Source organism: Rattus norvegicus, chromosome 9, assembly GCF_021556685.1.
Source record: "Rattus norvegicus strain SHRSP/BbbUtx chromosome 9, alternate assembly SHRSP_T2T, whole genome shotgun sequence".
Lineage (NCBI taxonomy): Eukaryota > Metazoa > Chordata > Mammalia > Rodentia > Muridae > Rattus > Rattus norvegicus.
The window spans coordinates 9,078,082-9,095,605 of record NC_141542.1 but is presented as its reverse complement, the minus strand read 5'-3'; the positions used below and the strand labels follow the sequence as shown (position 1 = coordinate 9,095,605).

General features: G+C 40.1%; 1 protein-coding gene and 1 pseudogene across 16 annotated transcripts in view; both read left to right on the top strand.

Moving 5' to 3' along the window:
- Tbc1d5 (TBC1 domain family, member 5) overlaps positions 1-17,524 on the top strand; it is a 529,632-nt gene that overhangs the window by 407,173 nt on the left and 104,935 nt on the right. For all 15 annotated transcript variants that reach the window (XR_015628837.1, XR_015628836.1, XR_015628835.1 and 12 more), the window contains 1 exon segment: positions 9,432-9,517. Coding sequence is in view for 9 of the 15 variants with exons in the window: in XM_087567202.1 (XP_087423328.1) it covers positions 9,432-9,517 (86 nt within the window). In the remaining 6 variants the exon portion in view is untranslated.
- Rpl10-ps10 (ribosomal protein L10, pseudogene 10) lies at positions 2,567-3,375 on the top strand (annotated as a pseudogene). Its single transcript, XR_015629311.1, has one exon. The product of XR_015629311.1 is annotated as a ribosomal protein L10, pseudogene 10, transcript variant X2 (transcript).

Genomic DNA, 17,524 nt, shown 5'->3' with positions numbered 1-17,524 from the left:
AATAATTATTCCTTAAAATTACATTCGGTAGCTCCCACTTTCACGAAGCTCATGAATAAACTATCTTTTAAAGGGAGGAAGAAAGAAGGAAAGGAGAAAGAAACAAAGAAGTTAACAGACTGCTTAGACTATTGATGTTCCAGTGTTTGTTTTCTCATGCTAACAGGATGTGATAATAAATTATGTTAATTTTAGTGAACTATATGCATATATACAAACACCCATTAGGTCTTCAATGAAATACTTTAAGGCATCAAAATGCTGTCTTGTCAATAGAAAAAGTCTCTCTTGATCAATCAGAGTCCTATCGTTTTGAATTGAATATCTTAAATATGTTCTGGATTTTAGTGTTTATTTATGGTAGATATTGCTTTCTATTTAGTTAGCCATAGGAGCTCAGTAAAATGTACCCTTTAAGTCAACTGGTGGATTTCACACTAAAAGCTGACGTTCTTGTCAGTGGGTCTCCTTGTTAAGAGAAGCATGCAGTCGATGCATTCTGACCACTAGGTTTCTTCAGACAGTGGCTGGGAAAGGTAGGGTAATGTGTCCTCCTGAGTTTACCCAGTCAGACTTGCTCTTTTGTTGCTTGCTTGCTTGCTTGTTTGTTTTGGGATTTTTTTCCTTTTCAAAAATTCTCATTTGGTTCAGTTCTTCTTAGAAGGGTGAACAAAAGACTCTTGGGAGGAAATACAGGAACAAAGAATAGAGCAGAGACTGAAGGAAAAGCTGCCCCACCTGGGAATCCAGCCCATATGTAACCAACAAACCCAGTCACTATTTCTGATACCAAGAAGTGCTTGCTGACAGCCTGATATGGATGTCTCCTGAGAGGCTCTGCCAGAGCCTTATTGGAACAAATGAGGATTCTTTCAGTTAACCATCGGACTGAGCATGGGACCTCAATGGAGGTGTTAGAGAAAGGATTGAAGGAGCTGAAATTGTTTGCCATCCCATAGGAAGTCCTGGGGACTAAACCAGCAACCAAAGAGTACACATGAAGGGACCCATGGTTCCAGCTGCATATTTATCAGAGGATGGTCTTGTCCACTATCAATAGGAGAAGCCCTTGGTCCTATGAAATCTCATTTCCGCAGTGTACAAGAATGTCAGGGCATTAAGGTGGGAGTGGGAGCATCTTCATAGAAGAAGGGCAGGGAGGAGGGGGGATGGGAGTGAGGGAAAAGGGGTAACATTTGAAATGTAAATACATAAAATATCCAATTAAAAACTGCTTAAGAGTGAAAAAAAATTCTCATTTGGAGTTCTACAAAGATAGCTCAAAGAACACAGAGCATTATCTTGTGTCCACCTTAAGTAGCATGCATTTGAAATGTTTTTATCTTTAATATTGATAGAGATAAAAAAAAACAGAATTGATGAGTGGGACACATACTCAGCAATGTTAGCCAAAATAAAAGGCTAGAAAGCCAGGTCACAAACAGGTCTAACATTTAGCATGGTGATGGACAGGCCCATCACTGACAGGTCTGTCAAGTGTAGCCCTAAACTCCATCAGGTCATGCCTTTTAAATGCATTTTTTTTTCAGTAACACTGTAGAAAATAAAGTTGAAAAAAATTGTCAACAAAGTTTTAGAGAACATTGCAGAAGGCATAAGATTGTTAAAGGCCAGAGGATCAGGGATTTTGCTGTGAGATTGTCTACAATTAATGTCAGAAGCTACACCCATAAAGTCTCACCAACATGACTGCTGAAACATGAGCTGAGCAAAGATGATGCCAGTAGACATGCTAAAGCAGGAAAAGCCCACAAGGCCTCAAGCCCACACAGAAGATGACAAGCTACTAAGAAATGCCCAGAGTGAAAGAAATAGCCTTCCCCAGGAAGGAGCACACTGGGTAGGTAGCCAAGGCCAGCCAGTCATCCCTGAAGACATGCATCCAAGTCACAGCATGTAGATTGAGCAAGTTATATTTGGGAATATATATATATATATATATATATATATATATATATATATATATATCCCACATATATGGATATAATAACAACGAGAAGAGGCCATAAATTTCAAAAGAATGCAAGCAAGGATATAAGGCAAGGAACAGGATAATCTACTTATATAATTATATGATTACATATAGGTAATTATAAATATGTATATATGTACATAAGTATATAGATTATATAAATTATATATGTTTATATAAATTAAACATATATTTATATATGTATAAATTATATGATATGTAATTATAATCTAAAAAATAAAATAAATTTGACTAATCAAGTAACTTTAAGCTAAACTAAGCAGTTTAATAGTCTAGACATTATAATTAGCTACAGTGGCTGTATTCCTTGTCACTGCTAGACATTTGAGGGCTTTGACTTTTGAACTGAGCTGTGTCAGAGGCTATTGATTAAAAGGAAACTATTTCCCACTTTTGTCTGTTCTCTGAAGAAATCTGTACCAGAGGCAAGTATTCTTTTTTTTTTTTTTTAAGCAGACTCAAGAGTAAATAGTCAAAACACACAAAATTCTAACTAGCTGGACTCTAATCTTCTATTCTTATCTCACATACTTTACTGTGTAAAAATGAGGCACAGCCAATAAAAGCTGTTGCTTGCATCTGTATATTAATCTGCACTGACATTCTGTGGGTTCCCTTCACTCGGAAACATAAAGTTTTCTTTTCCTCTGATGCGCCACCGACAGTCCTATTGTCATCATGGCTGCCGCCCAGCCCGGTATTATCGGTATTGTAAGAACAAGCCATACCCAAAGTCTCGTTTCTTCCGTGGTGCCCCTTATGCTAAGGCCCGCATCTTTGACTTGGGACGGAAGAAAGCTAACGTGGATGAATTCCCACTTTGCGGCCACATGGTGTCGGATGAATCTGGGCAACTGTCTTCTGAAGCACTGGAGGCTGCCCGTGTTTGTGCCAACAAATACATGGTAAAGAGTTGTGGCGTGGATGGCTTTCTTATCCGGGTGAGGCTCCACCCTTCCCATGTCATCCGGATCAACAAGATGCTGTCCTGTGCTGGGGCTGAGAGGCTCCAGACAGGCACGTGTGGTAGCTTGGGGAAGCCCCAGGGCACACAGGGTTCACATTGGCCAAGTCATCATGCTCATCTGCGCAGAGCCAAGTTCAGGTCCCCTGGCTGCCAGAAGATCCACATCTCAAAGAAATGGGATTTCACCAAGTTCAATGCAGATGAACTTGAAGACATGGTTGCTGAGAAGCGGCTCCCTCCTGATGGCTGTGGTGTCAAACATATCCCCAATCGTGGTCCTCTGGACAACTGGAGAGCCCTGCATTCCTAAAGGCTTCCACAGTGCTCTCCTATATCCTATCAAGTCATGTTCAAAAATAAATCTCACATCAAATCTGAAAAAAATAAAGAAACAAAGTTACTTATTGATAGTTTGGTGTTAAACTAAAAAGCATCTCACAAAATTAAGCCTACACGTATGGATTTTTCTTATAAATGATCTTTAAATTCCAAGGTGTTCTATTTTTAAAAATTATTCCAGAATTGCATCAGAAGCATGGCTGTACTGCATTCCCTTTCCAGTTCTTGTGTATATTCAGTTTTTTTACCTTGAAAATTAAAAGGGATGAAATTGTTCCCTAGTCTCTCAAACCAGGGTTCTCAAGTCTCCTGAGACCCAAAATCTATTCATGAAGTTCTAGAAACCCTAAAATTAATCTTAAAATTGTTAATTTTATTGTCATTTGAAATCAATAATTATTAGAAAGGAGAGAATCATTCTGAGGAACATACAAATTCTTTAAACCACAGAAGTAATTCCCTGCCCTCTGTTTAGTGGACACAAAAGCAAAGACAGGAAGAAGAGTTCAATGTGTGAAAAATACAGTACTTACCTAAGAGGCCAAGCATTAGTGACAAAGAAAGATTGAAAGGCTAAGCTCCTACTTTCCATGTGTAAGTATGAAATATGGGCTGCGGAGTGTGTCACTCTGGCATGTGCCTTCAGGCTATGATCAAAATGTAAACATTGGGAGAAAAGAAAAGTTATTTCTCTTCTGGTATCTATTTATTGTATAAAGCTAGAATTGTGCATAATGCACAGGTGGTTTGAAATGCTTCTCTGCCATCTGAGACCTCAGTGTGCCAGGGCAAAGATGTGGATGTCACCTTAGGGAATCGGGTTTATTCAGTGTGTAAAACAGGGCTGGCATGGCTCAGAAGTTTTTCTCTTTATAGTTGCCCAATTAATGTTGTTTTTGCTTTCTTGTTTTAAACTTTATTTTTTTACATGTATAAAAATTGCTCTAAGATTTTTAACACTCACTATTCATAATATGTCTATATTCTTTCTAATATTTTTATCAAAATATGTAAGTAACATTACAAATCATCTTAATCTTGGTGTTGAGTTAATAGTCTAACATACCAAAGTAGAAAATTTTATGCTCCTTATTTTTAGATGAAAATCTATTAACTTGACAGATGCATTATAGTCATAACTTTTAGATTGTCAAATATTATTTTTAAAAAGCTAGATTTTGTTTTTCAAAGTCTAATGTCTTGTAAATTTGTTTTATAGTAGGCATTTGAGTCGCCTCACAGTGTAAGCTGGTTTTGTTTGCTTGTTGGTTGCTTTACAAAAACAACAACACCTAATATGGAGAAGGTATGGCTGGATGCACTAGCCAGCACATAGTTTACTACGATAGCAAAATGACGTTGTGCTCAATCACAAGTAATGTACAAGATTCACCTCAGAGACGAATGGCAAGCAGGAAAATAAAGTCGATGAGTTTGTCCAGACAATAGTATCTGGGGTGTGTGTGTGTGTGTGTGTGTGTGTGTGTGTGTGTGTGTGTGTGTGTGTGTGTGAGAGAGAGAGAGAGAGAGAGAGAGAGAGAGAGAGAGAGAGAGAGAGAAACAGAACTGTATATGAGTATGTAGTTTTCTATGTCTGCCTTTTTTTGATACCTGTATCTGTATTTAATGATGGGGCAGTGTGTGCTAATAAGAGACAGAATGGTAAGACCTTCTGTGAACCCTCTAGCAATCAGTGAATATCAGACCAAAGAATTCTCCAGCTTTAATTACAGGCAAAAGAAAAGGCACAATTAGCATTTTAATATAGAAATATCTTAGGCTTTAGGAGAATTATGATAAATCTAATGTTGCCTAGCGAACCAAAGAGGGGATATTACAACAAACTGTCTCCTTAGGAATATTTGTTTAAATAAAAGCAACAATACTTCATCCTTATCTCTTTTGGATAATGATCACCATTTCAGGCTGTTCTTAGTTCCAGCTTTAAAATACCTTAGGTTTGTTTTGTTTAGGATGGGGGGCGGGTAATTGGTAGTGTTTGGTTTTTATAAAACTACAAGAGAGAAACTGTTTGCTTGGCTACCAGGACAATTGCTGGAGAGTCTGCTCTGCAGCTTCTACTTGCCCTTGCCAGGTCATCTCTGACTTGGATGTGGAAAGGTCATGTCAGTCAGAGCGTAGTAAGCTAACTCCTCTGCCATGGCTGCAGCTCTCCCACCTGCTCTCCTGAACACCTGCAACATATGTTTGTCTAACCCTGGAATGCTTTGCCTTTGGGGTCCTGAGAAATTCCCCTAGAGCTTTTTGCTTATAAACAGCTGAGCAATTCGTTTTTTTAATGATGGCTGCCTTTTCCCTAACATTGAAGCAGTAATGTGTTCACTAAAATTAAGGTATTGTTCTTCAAAGAAAAACATCACGCATACTTTCACAGTGCTGTTTCTTCTTCCGAGCCTTATTTCCCCCCTTCACTAACCTGGCATGCTATAAAAATTAAGGGTTGGCAACAAGATATTAAGAGAAAGAAAACTGAGTAATTCAATTGTCAAGTATTTTTTTCATGCCAGACACAAATTATGTTACAAACATAAAATTCTTTATTTGTTGATTATTATAGGAAGTATTTAAGTTTGGTTTTTTATGAAAGTCATGGCCAGTAAACTGTAAAAGTGGCAATACTTTGGACATATGGTAGGTAACCACTATGGTTATTAAAATCTCGTAAGTTAAATACTGAATAGTGTGATTTTATATCATTTTAAAAACTCATAAATATATGTTCTATCCAATAGTAAGGCAGCCTTTTTCCTCTCCATACAAAATCTATTATGCTTGCTACGTCTTCTTAGCATGTGTGTATAAATGCTGTCTGTGTGTGTATGTGCCCGCGTGTGTGGGCGGGGTAGGGAGGTGGGTGTGTGTGTGTGTAAAATGTTCCACAGAACCTCCTGTAAATGTATATGTGATTATTAGAAGTTGAAAACATCATGTTTTCTACCTACTAAGTGTCACAGGCTTCAGGTTGTCATGCTTCCATATCTGCTTTCTAGGTTAAAGTCTGTTAGGTATGTCGGTGCCCAGTGGTGTTACAGGTTATTATAGTCCCCATCTCTCTGAAATGCTATCAAGTGCTTGACACCTTATTTTCACCACATTGTTGGGTCCCTGCTGTACACATGGTGAAGCTAGAGCAAGAGTGTGACTAACTCATCAGATGCTATGGAGGAGACCAGGGTCTGAGTCCAGGCCTCACTGTAGCATGCCCTCTAGTGTCTTTTTGTTCTTGGTTCTTCTCGTGTGTCTATGTAAAGGTACTCCCGGGAAAGGGAATAACAATCGAAATGTAAATAAGAAATACCCAAGTTAATAAAGATGAAAAAAAAGAATACAACTGTTTTAAAAAAAAAAAGATTCTCTGCTATTCAAAAGCCAGTGCTTTTGTGCCATCTGGTAATTGTGTGTCCTTCTTGCAGAATCTTGCCCTTAGTTATTCTTCATATGGATTAGTATTCAAGTATTTCTCTACTACCATAAAAAGTTAAGTTTGAACTAAAAACATTGACATGTTACTATCGCAGGTAGAATAGGCAAGAGGGCAGGTGCAGTACGTACCACAGACAGATTAGGCCTACTCAAGTCACCACAGCATGGCTGCTTGGCATGCAGAAGCATATTTTCACCGACAGTTTTCTTGGCTGGATTTATGTTAGGGAACAGGTAATCGATAATTTGGGTTTTGGCACATTTTGATGGGCATTGAAATATTTCTTGTGTAGTAGCTTTTCTTTTAATTACATCATGTCCTGCTTCCCTTTCCTGCTTCAGTCTCCTCCCATGTTCCCTCCTTACGTTCTTTCAAATCCATGGCTCACTTCTCTAACTCAGTGGTTCTCAGGCTATAGGGTGAAATCCTTTCGAGTCACATACCAGATCTTCACATTACCATTCATAACAGTAGTAAAATTACTATTATGAAGTAAACAAAATAATCTTTTGGTTGGGGGTCATTACAACATAAGGAATGTAATAAAATGTTGAAACACTAGGAAGGTTGTAGACTGTTGCTTTAATTGGTGTGTGTGTGTGTGTGTGTGTGTGTGTGTGTGTGTGTGTGTTACATAATGTTTACTTATCAATGAAGTTTTGCTTTTGTGGCCCACATTATGTTTTGCACAATGCTTATCCAGATTACATGTGTGTGTATCTGTTTTAAAGATACACTACTGAACAGGAGACCTTTCCAGTAACTTCAAATATAATTCCCTTTTCATTGTTTTACTTTTTCATAAGTAATTCTTCAATATCAAATTCTTTTTGAGTTTTGGGTATTTTTTACTTTTGTGTTGCTCCCACTGCTGCAGTATTTTAAACTGTCTCCCGTCGCTTCTGGCAAGTCTCCTAGGGATTTAAATAGGTCTCAGTAAAGGCAATATTGAACCCATTCATGTGCTCAAGTCAGATCAGTGTTCCTAATAAGGACTTTAAATGCGTAGAGAGATCAGCACTTCCTGTCTTCAATTGCTTGTCATGTCTTTATAAAGATGTTCCAGGGGCCATTCCATGGGATTGCTCTCTTATTACTGTCTAACAAAAAGTAGCATGTTACTAGTCTGTTGAAAGTCAGAAAAAAAAAACCTTTTATATTAGCAGAAACAGAATGCTTTCCCAGGTTCAGAGAATAAAGAGCAGAGTCGGTCAGGAATTGTAGTTTGTAGGAGTTAATTTTTAAAATAGAAGATGAGCAGCCATGGTCTGGCATGTATTCTGCCAGCGGCTTTAACCGCAATTTTACTTTTCCATTATACGTGGATCTCGGTTGTCATCAGCTACCGTTAGTAACCTATATAATTCCTAGAGAGAGAAAAGTTGCACTTAGACTTAACAGTATGGAAGTCAGGGAAGCATCCGTCATCTTCATCACAGCAGTTGGGATTTGATTATTACAGATCTGGGTTGAATACCAAACCAATGGAATAGTAACTGTGGTTAAACCAGGGCTTGCCGCGTCTGTCAGATGATTAGAGCTGGCCTGGAAGAGCTATGAACAGGCTGTGCTTTCAGCAAAAAGAGAAAAGGTCTTTCATGGCCATTAAGACGCAACTTATTAGCTTGATGAATTTCAAACTGTTTAGCCTTAATTTTATTTCCTCTATATGTACACCAGCATGCAGGCACATCAGTGTCTTGAGATGGTATCTCCAAGGGTTGGTATCTAAGCATGGCCATGCTTTTCTAGTAAGATAAAATTCCGCTGTTCTGTTTCTAACTAGATCTTTCAGAGAACAGTGCATGCTCAGGTCTAAAGACCTAGTTGTTACCTAAATTAAATGCCTAGTGGGGCATTAGAAAACATCCAGAAGTTTATAAAACAGTTTAGGGAATATATATCATTTAATATGTTAGAGGATGTAATATACAATTATGGTATAAGTGCTATGATTTTGTAAAGTGTAAGTTTATTTACTTTTTATCAGTCTGTGAAGAGGTTGGCACATTAGATAATTAATACAGTTTAAATAGTAGCTGCACACTTAAATGGACACACCCAATCTAATGGTTTGAGGACATTTCTGCCATACTATAGATAATATTAAATGGCAGGGCAGAGTTACTGCCTTTATAAAAATGTGCACTGGTCCTTCTTCATTGTCATTTGACACTCATCCTTCTAATATTTCTGTTGGCTGACACATTTTGAGTACTTATTAAACTCGTGAATAAGATTAGATGACATAGAAATTGTTAACTTTAAAACAATTCATTTTGGAAGGAGGACTCAGTGTGCCATCTAGTGGACACGTTTAGATTTCTGGTCATCGAATATTTAGGATTCTCTTTACCTTTTCTCCACCTATTGTCCCTTGGCTTCTTTTGATTATTCATGCTTGTGTTACAAATCAAATAATCAATTTTGCTATAATTTTATCTCATTTTTGAAAATTATATTTGAAAGTAACAGAAAGCATCAAAAAACAATATAATGACACTAATGTATTTGAACAACAACATAGGTTACAATGAAGTATATTTGATTTTTCTCAGTATTGATCAGCTAAGAAGGAGCCGTTGGAACCAAAATTCAGGTATGATAATTATTAAATATCTTATATATGGTCATCTAGTCATTTTATTGTATTTCTTTTTCTTTAGAGAAACCCCAGGCCAGTGACTTACCAGTTCCACCCCAATTTAGACTACTACAAAGCACGGGGAGCCGACCTTATGAACAAAAGCCGGTAAGTCACTGTCTGTTGGCAACAGTTGTGAACCACAAACATCCATGAAAGTCATGGGAGTTTTTACATCTTTCCTAAGGAATGGTTTCTAGACTAGCATGTCAAGGACAATATATGTAAAGAGTCTTTGTTTAAAGTTCTTTAAGGTGGCATAAAACAGTATTTTTATGACAGTGCTAATATGAATTAATACGAGCGCGATAGTAATCCACAATCCGTACGTAGTATCCTCAGCACACTAAGACTAGACCAACCTCACGACACAGCTGTACCACTCCTGAGTATTTACCTACAGGGCTCCAAAGCCTCATGTCACAAAGTTACTTCCCTGTCAGCATTTACTGTATAACTATTTGTAGTAGCTTTGGAACTAGCCTCACTGTGCAGTAGCATAGAAGTAGATAAAGAAAATGGAGGATATATACACAATGGAATAGATTTTAGCCACAAAAGACTGGTGAAGGGCAAAAGAAGGCATTGTTGGCAGGGTGTGCTCAACATGTAACATATACTTGCATGAAAACGTCCTTTTATAACACAGTGCCTTGGGCAATGCGTGCATACTACGAACTTTTTAAATATATCAAAATAATGCATTCTGAAGTTACCAGTTTCATATTTCTAACACTAATAAACCTGAATAGTTTCTACTTGGAATAATCTTTTTCTGGATCTTTACTGTTGAATGAAAAGAGGCATTTCTATGATATATTTTTAAATTATTTCAGTAACAAAATTAAAACCGTGTTTCCCAATTGGCTTTGAAACTACAAAATAAGCTTATAAATGCATCTTGTGTGCGCACCAGTGATTGCATACATCGAAATCTTAAGGGTCACTGTAGGAATAAAAAACATTAAAATCGTGCTTTTAAAAGAAATTAACATTGGCATAAAGGGTTGATGAACAGTTCTGTTCTTTCATAATACTGTACTTAGATGTCTCAGGAGTTAACTTGTCAAACTAAAACCACTTCAAATTAGAATGCAATTTCAAAGTTTACTCTAGAAAACAATGTTAGCAATGATAGATAAATGCTGCCAAGTTGTCCAAATTTTTTTTCTTAAACATTTTCCTCTGTGTTAGCTTTTCTTGTAAATTCCAGCAGCCTAAATATGCATTTCTAGGGTGCAGACTCGCAGTGTGCTCTGCATTAAAGTGACTGCTGCTTAGGAGCTGGTGGCTTCAGGGCACGGAAGACAAACAACAAGGAGGCTGACCTTTAAACTCAACCTGACCCTTCGTCACCATCAGACAAACAGTGCAGCGCTACTACAAACGCGCTGTGCCTTGATGGGAACGTTCGTCCCTTACTTTAATGTAATTATGACACCAGCTCCATAGCCCATGAGACTTACCTGGAGCTCCACTCTGTTCTGTTTGTCCATTTCATCTGACAACCCAAGTGTGCATACTTCAGTCCTGCTTAGAAGGGGGAACAAAAATATTCGTAGGAGCAGATATGGAGACAAAGTTTGGAGCAAAACTGAAGAAATGGCCATTCAGAGCCTGCCCCATCTGGGGATCCAGACTATATACATACAGCCATCAAAATCAGACACTATTGCTGATGCCAAGAAGTGCATGCTGACAGGAGCCTGATAGGGCTGTCTCCTGAGAGGCTCTGCCAGAGCATGACAAATACAGAGGCGAACGCTCACTGCAAACCATTGAACTGAGAACTGGGTCCCCACTGGAGGAGTTAGAGAAAGGATTGAAGGAGCTAAAGGGGTTTGCAACCCCATAAGAACAACAATACCAACCAACCAGAGCTCCCAGGGGCTAAACCACTACCCAAAGAGTACACATGGACAGACCCATGGCTCCAGCTACATATGTAGCAGAGGATGGCCTTGTTGGGCACCAAACGGAGGAGAAGCCAAGGCTGGACCGACCCCCCCACCCAGTGTAGGGGAATATCAGGGTGGGGAGATAGGAAGGGGTGGGTGGATGGGTGGGAGAACACCCATTGAAGAAGGCCGGACTGGGGATAGGTTAGGGGGTTTATGGATGGAAAACTGAAAAAGGGGATAACATTTGAAATGTAAATAAATATAAAAATATCCAATAAAATAAATGAAAAAAATTAACATTAGGTTCACTTGGCATATAAGGATACTCTAATGCCTCTTCCCTAACAGACTGCTTTGATGAAACGGCCAAGGAACTCAGTTTACAGCAGTTCTCATTTCACTTCTGCTCACCCTCCTTCAATGTGTCCTCCTCCACCAATCTTCCAGTGTTCTGGGCATTTGTGCCACCTTCTCCTAACCTCTCCTCTCTCCACTCCTTTGCCACAGCTGCACCGGCATCTCTGTCTTACCTTAGCTTTGAGCAGTTGCACCCTGAGTCTTCCTGTCTGCTCATTGCTTCTTTCATCTGGCATGGCCATGCCCTTTCTAGCGAGAGCCCCGCCCACTGCCACCTCCTAAAGGACGGTTTTTATTATTGTCCACTGTCCCAGTACCTTCTGAGAATTCATCCCTAAAACCCTCATCACCCAGCTGGTATTGGTCAGGTTTTGCCCATGATAATCTAAGCGAGCTGAGGTCAGGTACTTGCTATCATATGCCATGGTTAACATGTGGAAGACAGAGGACAGCTTGAGGAAGTCAGTTCTGTCCACCATGTCATCAGGCTTGATGACAAGCACTGTACCCACTGGGCCATCCCACTGGCCACCAATTCAATGGATATTTTTGAGTATATACACTCAAAAAAATAATAATCTGAATCAAAAGACAAAAGCTTAGGAAAATGTTATATATGACAAAGCATAAAGTTATTAGTGAGTAAAGAACACACACAGTTCAATTAAAAAACACAATATATTTTTTAAATTTTCTTTAAATTATTCACTTTATATCCTGCTCACTGCCCACCTCCTGTCACCTGTTCTCACAGTCCTTCCTCCATTCCACCCTCACCTTCTCTGAGGAAGTGCCCCACCACCTGGGTATTCCCCTACCCTGCCCCATCAAGTCTCTGTGGAGCTAGGTGCTTCCTCTCCCGCTGAGGTCAGACAAGGCAGCCCAGCTAGAGGAACATAGGCCATGACCAGGCAGCAGTTTTTGGGATAACTCCCACTCCAGTCGCTCAGGACCCACACGAAGGCCAAGCTGCACATCCAGCCTGTGTATGTTGTTTGGTTGGTGGTTCAGTCTCTGAGATTCCCAAGGATACAGATTGGTTGACTCTGTTGGTCTTCCTGTGGAGTTCCTGTCCCCTTAGAGGCCTCAATCCTTCCTCCTGTTCTTCCATAAGAGTCCCAAGCTCCATCCGCTGTTTGGCTGTGGGTCCCTGTATCTGTCTGAGTCAGCTGGGGGGTGGAGGACAGCATGCTCCTGTCTGCAAGCATAACAGTATCATTTATAGCGTCAGGGATTGGTGCCTGCCCATGGATGGCTCTCAACTGGAGTAGATTATTGGTTGGCCGTTCCCTCGGGCTCTGCTCCATCTCCTGTCCCTGCATTTCTTGTAGAGAGGATAAATTTGGGGTTGAACGTTTTATGGTTGGGTTGGCGTCCCTATGGCTCCATTGGGGTTCTTGCCTGGCTACAGGAAGTGGTCTCTTCAGGTTCCACATCCCCAGTGTAGTGAGTCACAGATAAAAACACCCCGTTTGATTCTTGGGTGCCTCCCTTTTCCCAAGTATCTCTGTCTCTCCTGGAGATGCCCCACACACTACCACAATCCAGTTGCAGATTTCCATTCATTCTCATGGCCGTTCCTCCCCACACCTGATCCTGCAGCCCCCATTCCCTTCCCCATCCCTTCTCCCACCCAGTTCTCTCCCTCCATCTGCCTCTTGTGACTATTTTATTCCCCCTTCTGAGTGAGATAAAAAGCATCCCAGCTTAAGCCTTCCTTGTTTAACTTCTTTGGGTCTATGAAGTATAGCTTTTTCCTCCTTCTCTTCCTCTAGGTTCCGAGACCCCCCTCTAGACCTTTTTGTCTGTTCTCATTCCCTATAGAACTCAGCCTACACCATGATTCTGCTTATCATGAAGAGTCTTTAATTTATGTCTTCAGTTCTATTCCTTCTCTACATTCTTATTTCACCACTTATTTATTTCTCCTATATATAGATTCTTATTTCACCACTTATTTATTTCTCCTATATATAGCCTCAAATGTAACTCATTTCAGAATAAGTTATTGATTTTTACCTCCATACCCATAAACCCATACCCACTTGCTGCTTGGTAGTTAACAAGACAGAAGGAGAATCCCATTGTGGTGAGTAGTACTACCTGGAGTCCTAAAAACATCTTTGACTCCTCTGTTTTATCCCATATCACACATCAAGTGCAGACGCAAATCCTTCAAAATCTAACAAATGTCATGCAGCAAACGGGACTCTCTCTGTGCTGCTAGGATCAGTGAGTCAACATGGCTCACCTTGCCACTTGGCTCCCTGCCGGCCTTTCTGCTTCCTCCCTTCCTTGTAGAAACCATTCACTACTCAGAGCCCCTTACAACACCTGACAAAATCCAAAAATCTTTCCATGCCTTGCAGTGCAGTCATGTGCTGTCTACTGTCTGTCCAGCCTTGTTCATTCTGGTGCTTCGTGCACATGTACACTAGGTTGCAACCATGTGGCAGTGGCCTGTTCTCCACTCCTCACGTGGATGACCTCTCTTTTCCCGTGTCTGGAGCACTCTTCTCAAGAGTTTGTGTGGCACACACTCAGTCTATTCAGAGGGACTCCTTCCCACGGGTCCTTCTGCAGTAATGAACCCCTTCACTCTATCCCTGATTATTGTTCTATCCTTGTTATACCAGCCCTGCCCGAGACAATATTTTATTTATATGTATATATAGCTATTTATTTTCTCATTGTTTGTAGGAATGGGTCTGTTTGTTTCATATATTAAATAGAAACTCCATAGTTACCCTCTTAACTATTAACTAACCTTGTACCTCTGTTGGAGGATACAACCTAAAGAGTTCAGCTGTATCTTCTTGCATATATCATCTTGCCTGGGTTCGATCACCCCTCATGGATAAAGGGGTGGGAGAGTCATGGATCCTCACTTGAGTATCCAGCCATTCCTCCCCACTAGGTATATGCTATTCTGCCCTAATTACTTATGCCCTTGGGGTCCTAGGGAAGGGCTAGAGTATACAGGATGGAAAAGACTAGATGGGGCCCCATCTATTATGGCTTTATGGAAGCCATATTCCAAGCAGTGTGAAGATTTTCCACTGTAGCCATCATGGAGTTACCCATATTCCTCTGAATAACCCCTTACTGTGTTCTGTAAGCAAGCCCAATAAACGCATTGGTTCCCAGGGTGAATTTTTGGTGGAGTCATGCCCTGGTTTGTAACTGGATACTTTGGAGTTTAACAACAAGCACCTAATGTCGGAAGGTCCTCTTCATGATACCAAAGAAAAATTGATAATTATCAGTGACACCCAGCTCGTGACCTATAACAGCAACCTATCCCTGCCTAAAAAAATGTGCTGGTTCAGTTTGTGGCCCAAATGTTAGGGAGCAGCCCCCACTTGTAGGTTTTACTGAAGGCCTGCTGTATGAGACTGAAACCATGCCCGACACTGCTAAAATGACCAAGAACCTGAGACTAGATAGACCATGGGCCTAGGGGAAACTCACTACAACTGTTCTGCTAAAGGAACATAGAGTTAACACTACTCCTAGTGACACACTGCTCCCCCTCAGCAGAGAAGCACCTTCTTGGACCTGATGGTAACAAGCACAGAGATGCCCAACTGGGCAATGGGCAGAGTACAAGAGACTGTGGAGGATTCAGTTCTAAGTAAAATGTCTTCATCAAAATTCTTCCCCTCAAGGATTCCTCCCACATTCTTACCCGATTTGTGTATGTATGTATATATGTATGTATGTATGTATGTATGTATGTATGTATGTACATGTGAATGTTTAAGAAAACACCATCTTATATCATATATTTTAGTCCTCCAGCTCTCACAGTCTTTCCACCACCTCTTTCACACTGTATTTTGATACCTAGGTCACATCAGGTTATATAGTAGTATCTTTTTATGAACAGAAAAAAATTAATTTTGATGAAGTTAATTTTACCTGGTTTTTCTCCCAGTGTTGTTTTTCAATTCTGTCATTTACCTCAAATTAATTTTTGTATAGAGAACCATGTAAGAGTTGAAGTTTTAGCAGCCTTATTTATAATAGCCAGAAGCTGGAAAGAACCCAGATGCCCTTCAACAGAGGAATGGATACAGAAAATGTAGTACATCTACACAATGGAATATTAATTACTCAGCTATCAAAAACAATGACTTTATGAAATTCATAGGCAAATGGATGACACTGAAAAATATCATCCTGAGTGAGCTAACCCAATCACAGAAAAACACACATGGTATGCACTCATTGATAAGTAGATATTAGCCCAAATGCTCAAATTACCTTAGATGCACAGAACACGTGAAACTCAAGAAGGATGACCAAAGTGCGAATGCTTCACTCCTTCTTTGAAAGGGGAACAAGAATACCCTTGGCAGGGAATAGGGAGGCAAAGTTTAGAACAGAGGCTGAAGGAACACCCATTCAGAGCCTGCTCCACATGTGGCCCATATATATACAGCCACCAAACTAGATAAGATGGATGAAGCAAAGAAGTGCAGGCTGACAGGAACCGGATGTAGATCTCTCCTGAGAGACACAGCCAGAATACAGCAAATGCATAGGCGAATGCCAGCAGCAAACCACTGAACTAAGAACGGGACCCCCATTGAAGGAATCAGAGAAAGGACTGGAAGAGCTTGAAGGGGCTTGAGACCCCATATGAACAACAATGCCAAGCAACCAGAGCTTCCAGGGACTAAGCCACTACCCAAAGACTTTTCATGGACTGACCCTGGGCTCCAACTGCATAGGTAGCAATGAATATCCTAGTAAGGGCACCAGTGGAAGTGGAAGCCCTTGGTCCTGCCAAGACTGAACCCCCAGTGAACGTGATTGTTGGGGGGAGGGCGGTAATGGGGGGAGGATGGGGAAGGGAAGCCCATAAAGAAAGGGAGGGGGAGGAATTAGGGGGATGTTGGCCCAGAAACCAGGAAAGGGAATAACAATCGAAATGTAAATAAGAAATAGCCAAGTTAATAAAGATGAAAAAAAAATAATTGAAGTTTATCTTTTCCACACCCTGTGTAAATCCTTAGTTATTTTCCTATTGCTATGAAGAGACATCATGTCCACGGCAGCTGATTTACAGCATTTTAGTTGTGGCCTTGCTTACATCTCAGAGTCCATGATCATCTTGGGGAAACAGCATGGCAGCAGGCATTGACATTGCTGTAGTAGTCACTGAGAATGACATCCTGATCCAGGCAGGAGACTAACACAGGGCCGTGTACGGGTTTTGAAGCCCAAAGCCTACCCCGAGTGACACACATCCTCCAAGACTGCACCTACTAATCCTTTCCAAAATGATCACCACACAGGGACCAAGCATCAAATATACAAGCATATGGGGCCATCCTCATGCAAACCACCACAGATACCAGCCAACTTTCAGCACCAGTTGTTTAAAGGCCTTCCCTTGCCCGATTGAATTAAATTGAATTTTTGATTGAAAATCAGTTTGCTACACATATCTGAGTTCCTTTTTGTACTCTCCCTTTTCTCTTATAACACACTGGATTTTATTGTGTAATTTTTAGGAAGTATTGCTATTTAGGTAGTCTGTCTTCCCATTTTTCTTCCTTTTCCTCATTTTGGCTATTTTTCAGTCTTGAAATTTCAGGTAACTTTTATGATCAACTCTTGGATTTGTACAATTTTGGAGAGATGTTGGCAAGAATAGAATTAAACTTATAGAGAGTTTAGAAAGAACTGGTATCTCAGAACCTAATTTCTATCTTCATTTAGCTAGACCTTCGCATCTCTTAGCGACTCAAAAAGTTATTAGAGATATATAACATATTTTAACAAAAATAAGCAAATTCTCCTTTCCTGTGTCTAATTTGTGCCTTCCTTTTTAAAGTATGACTGCTGT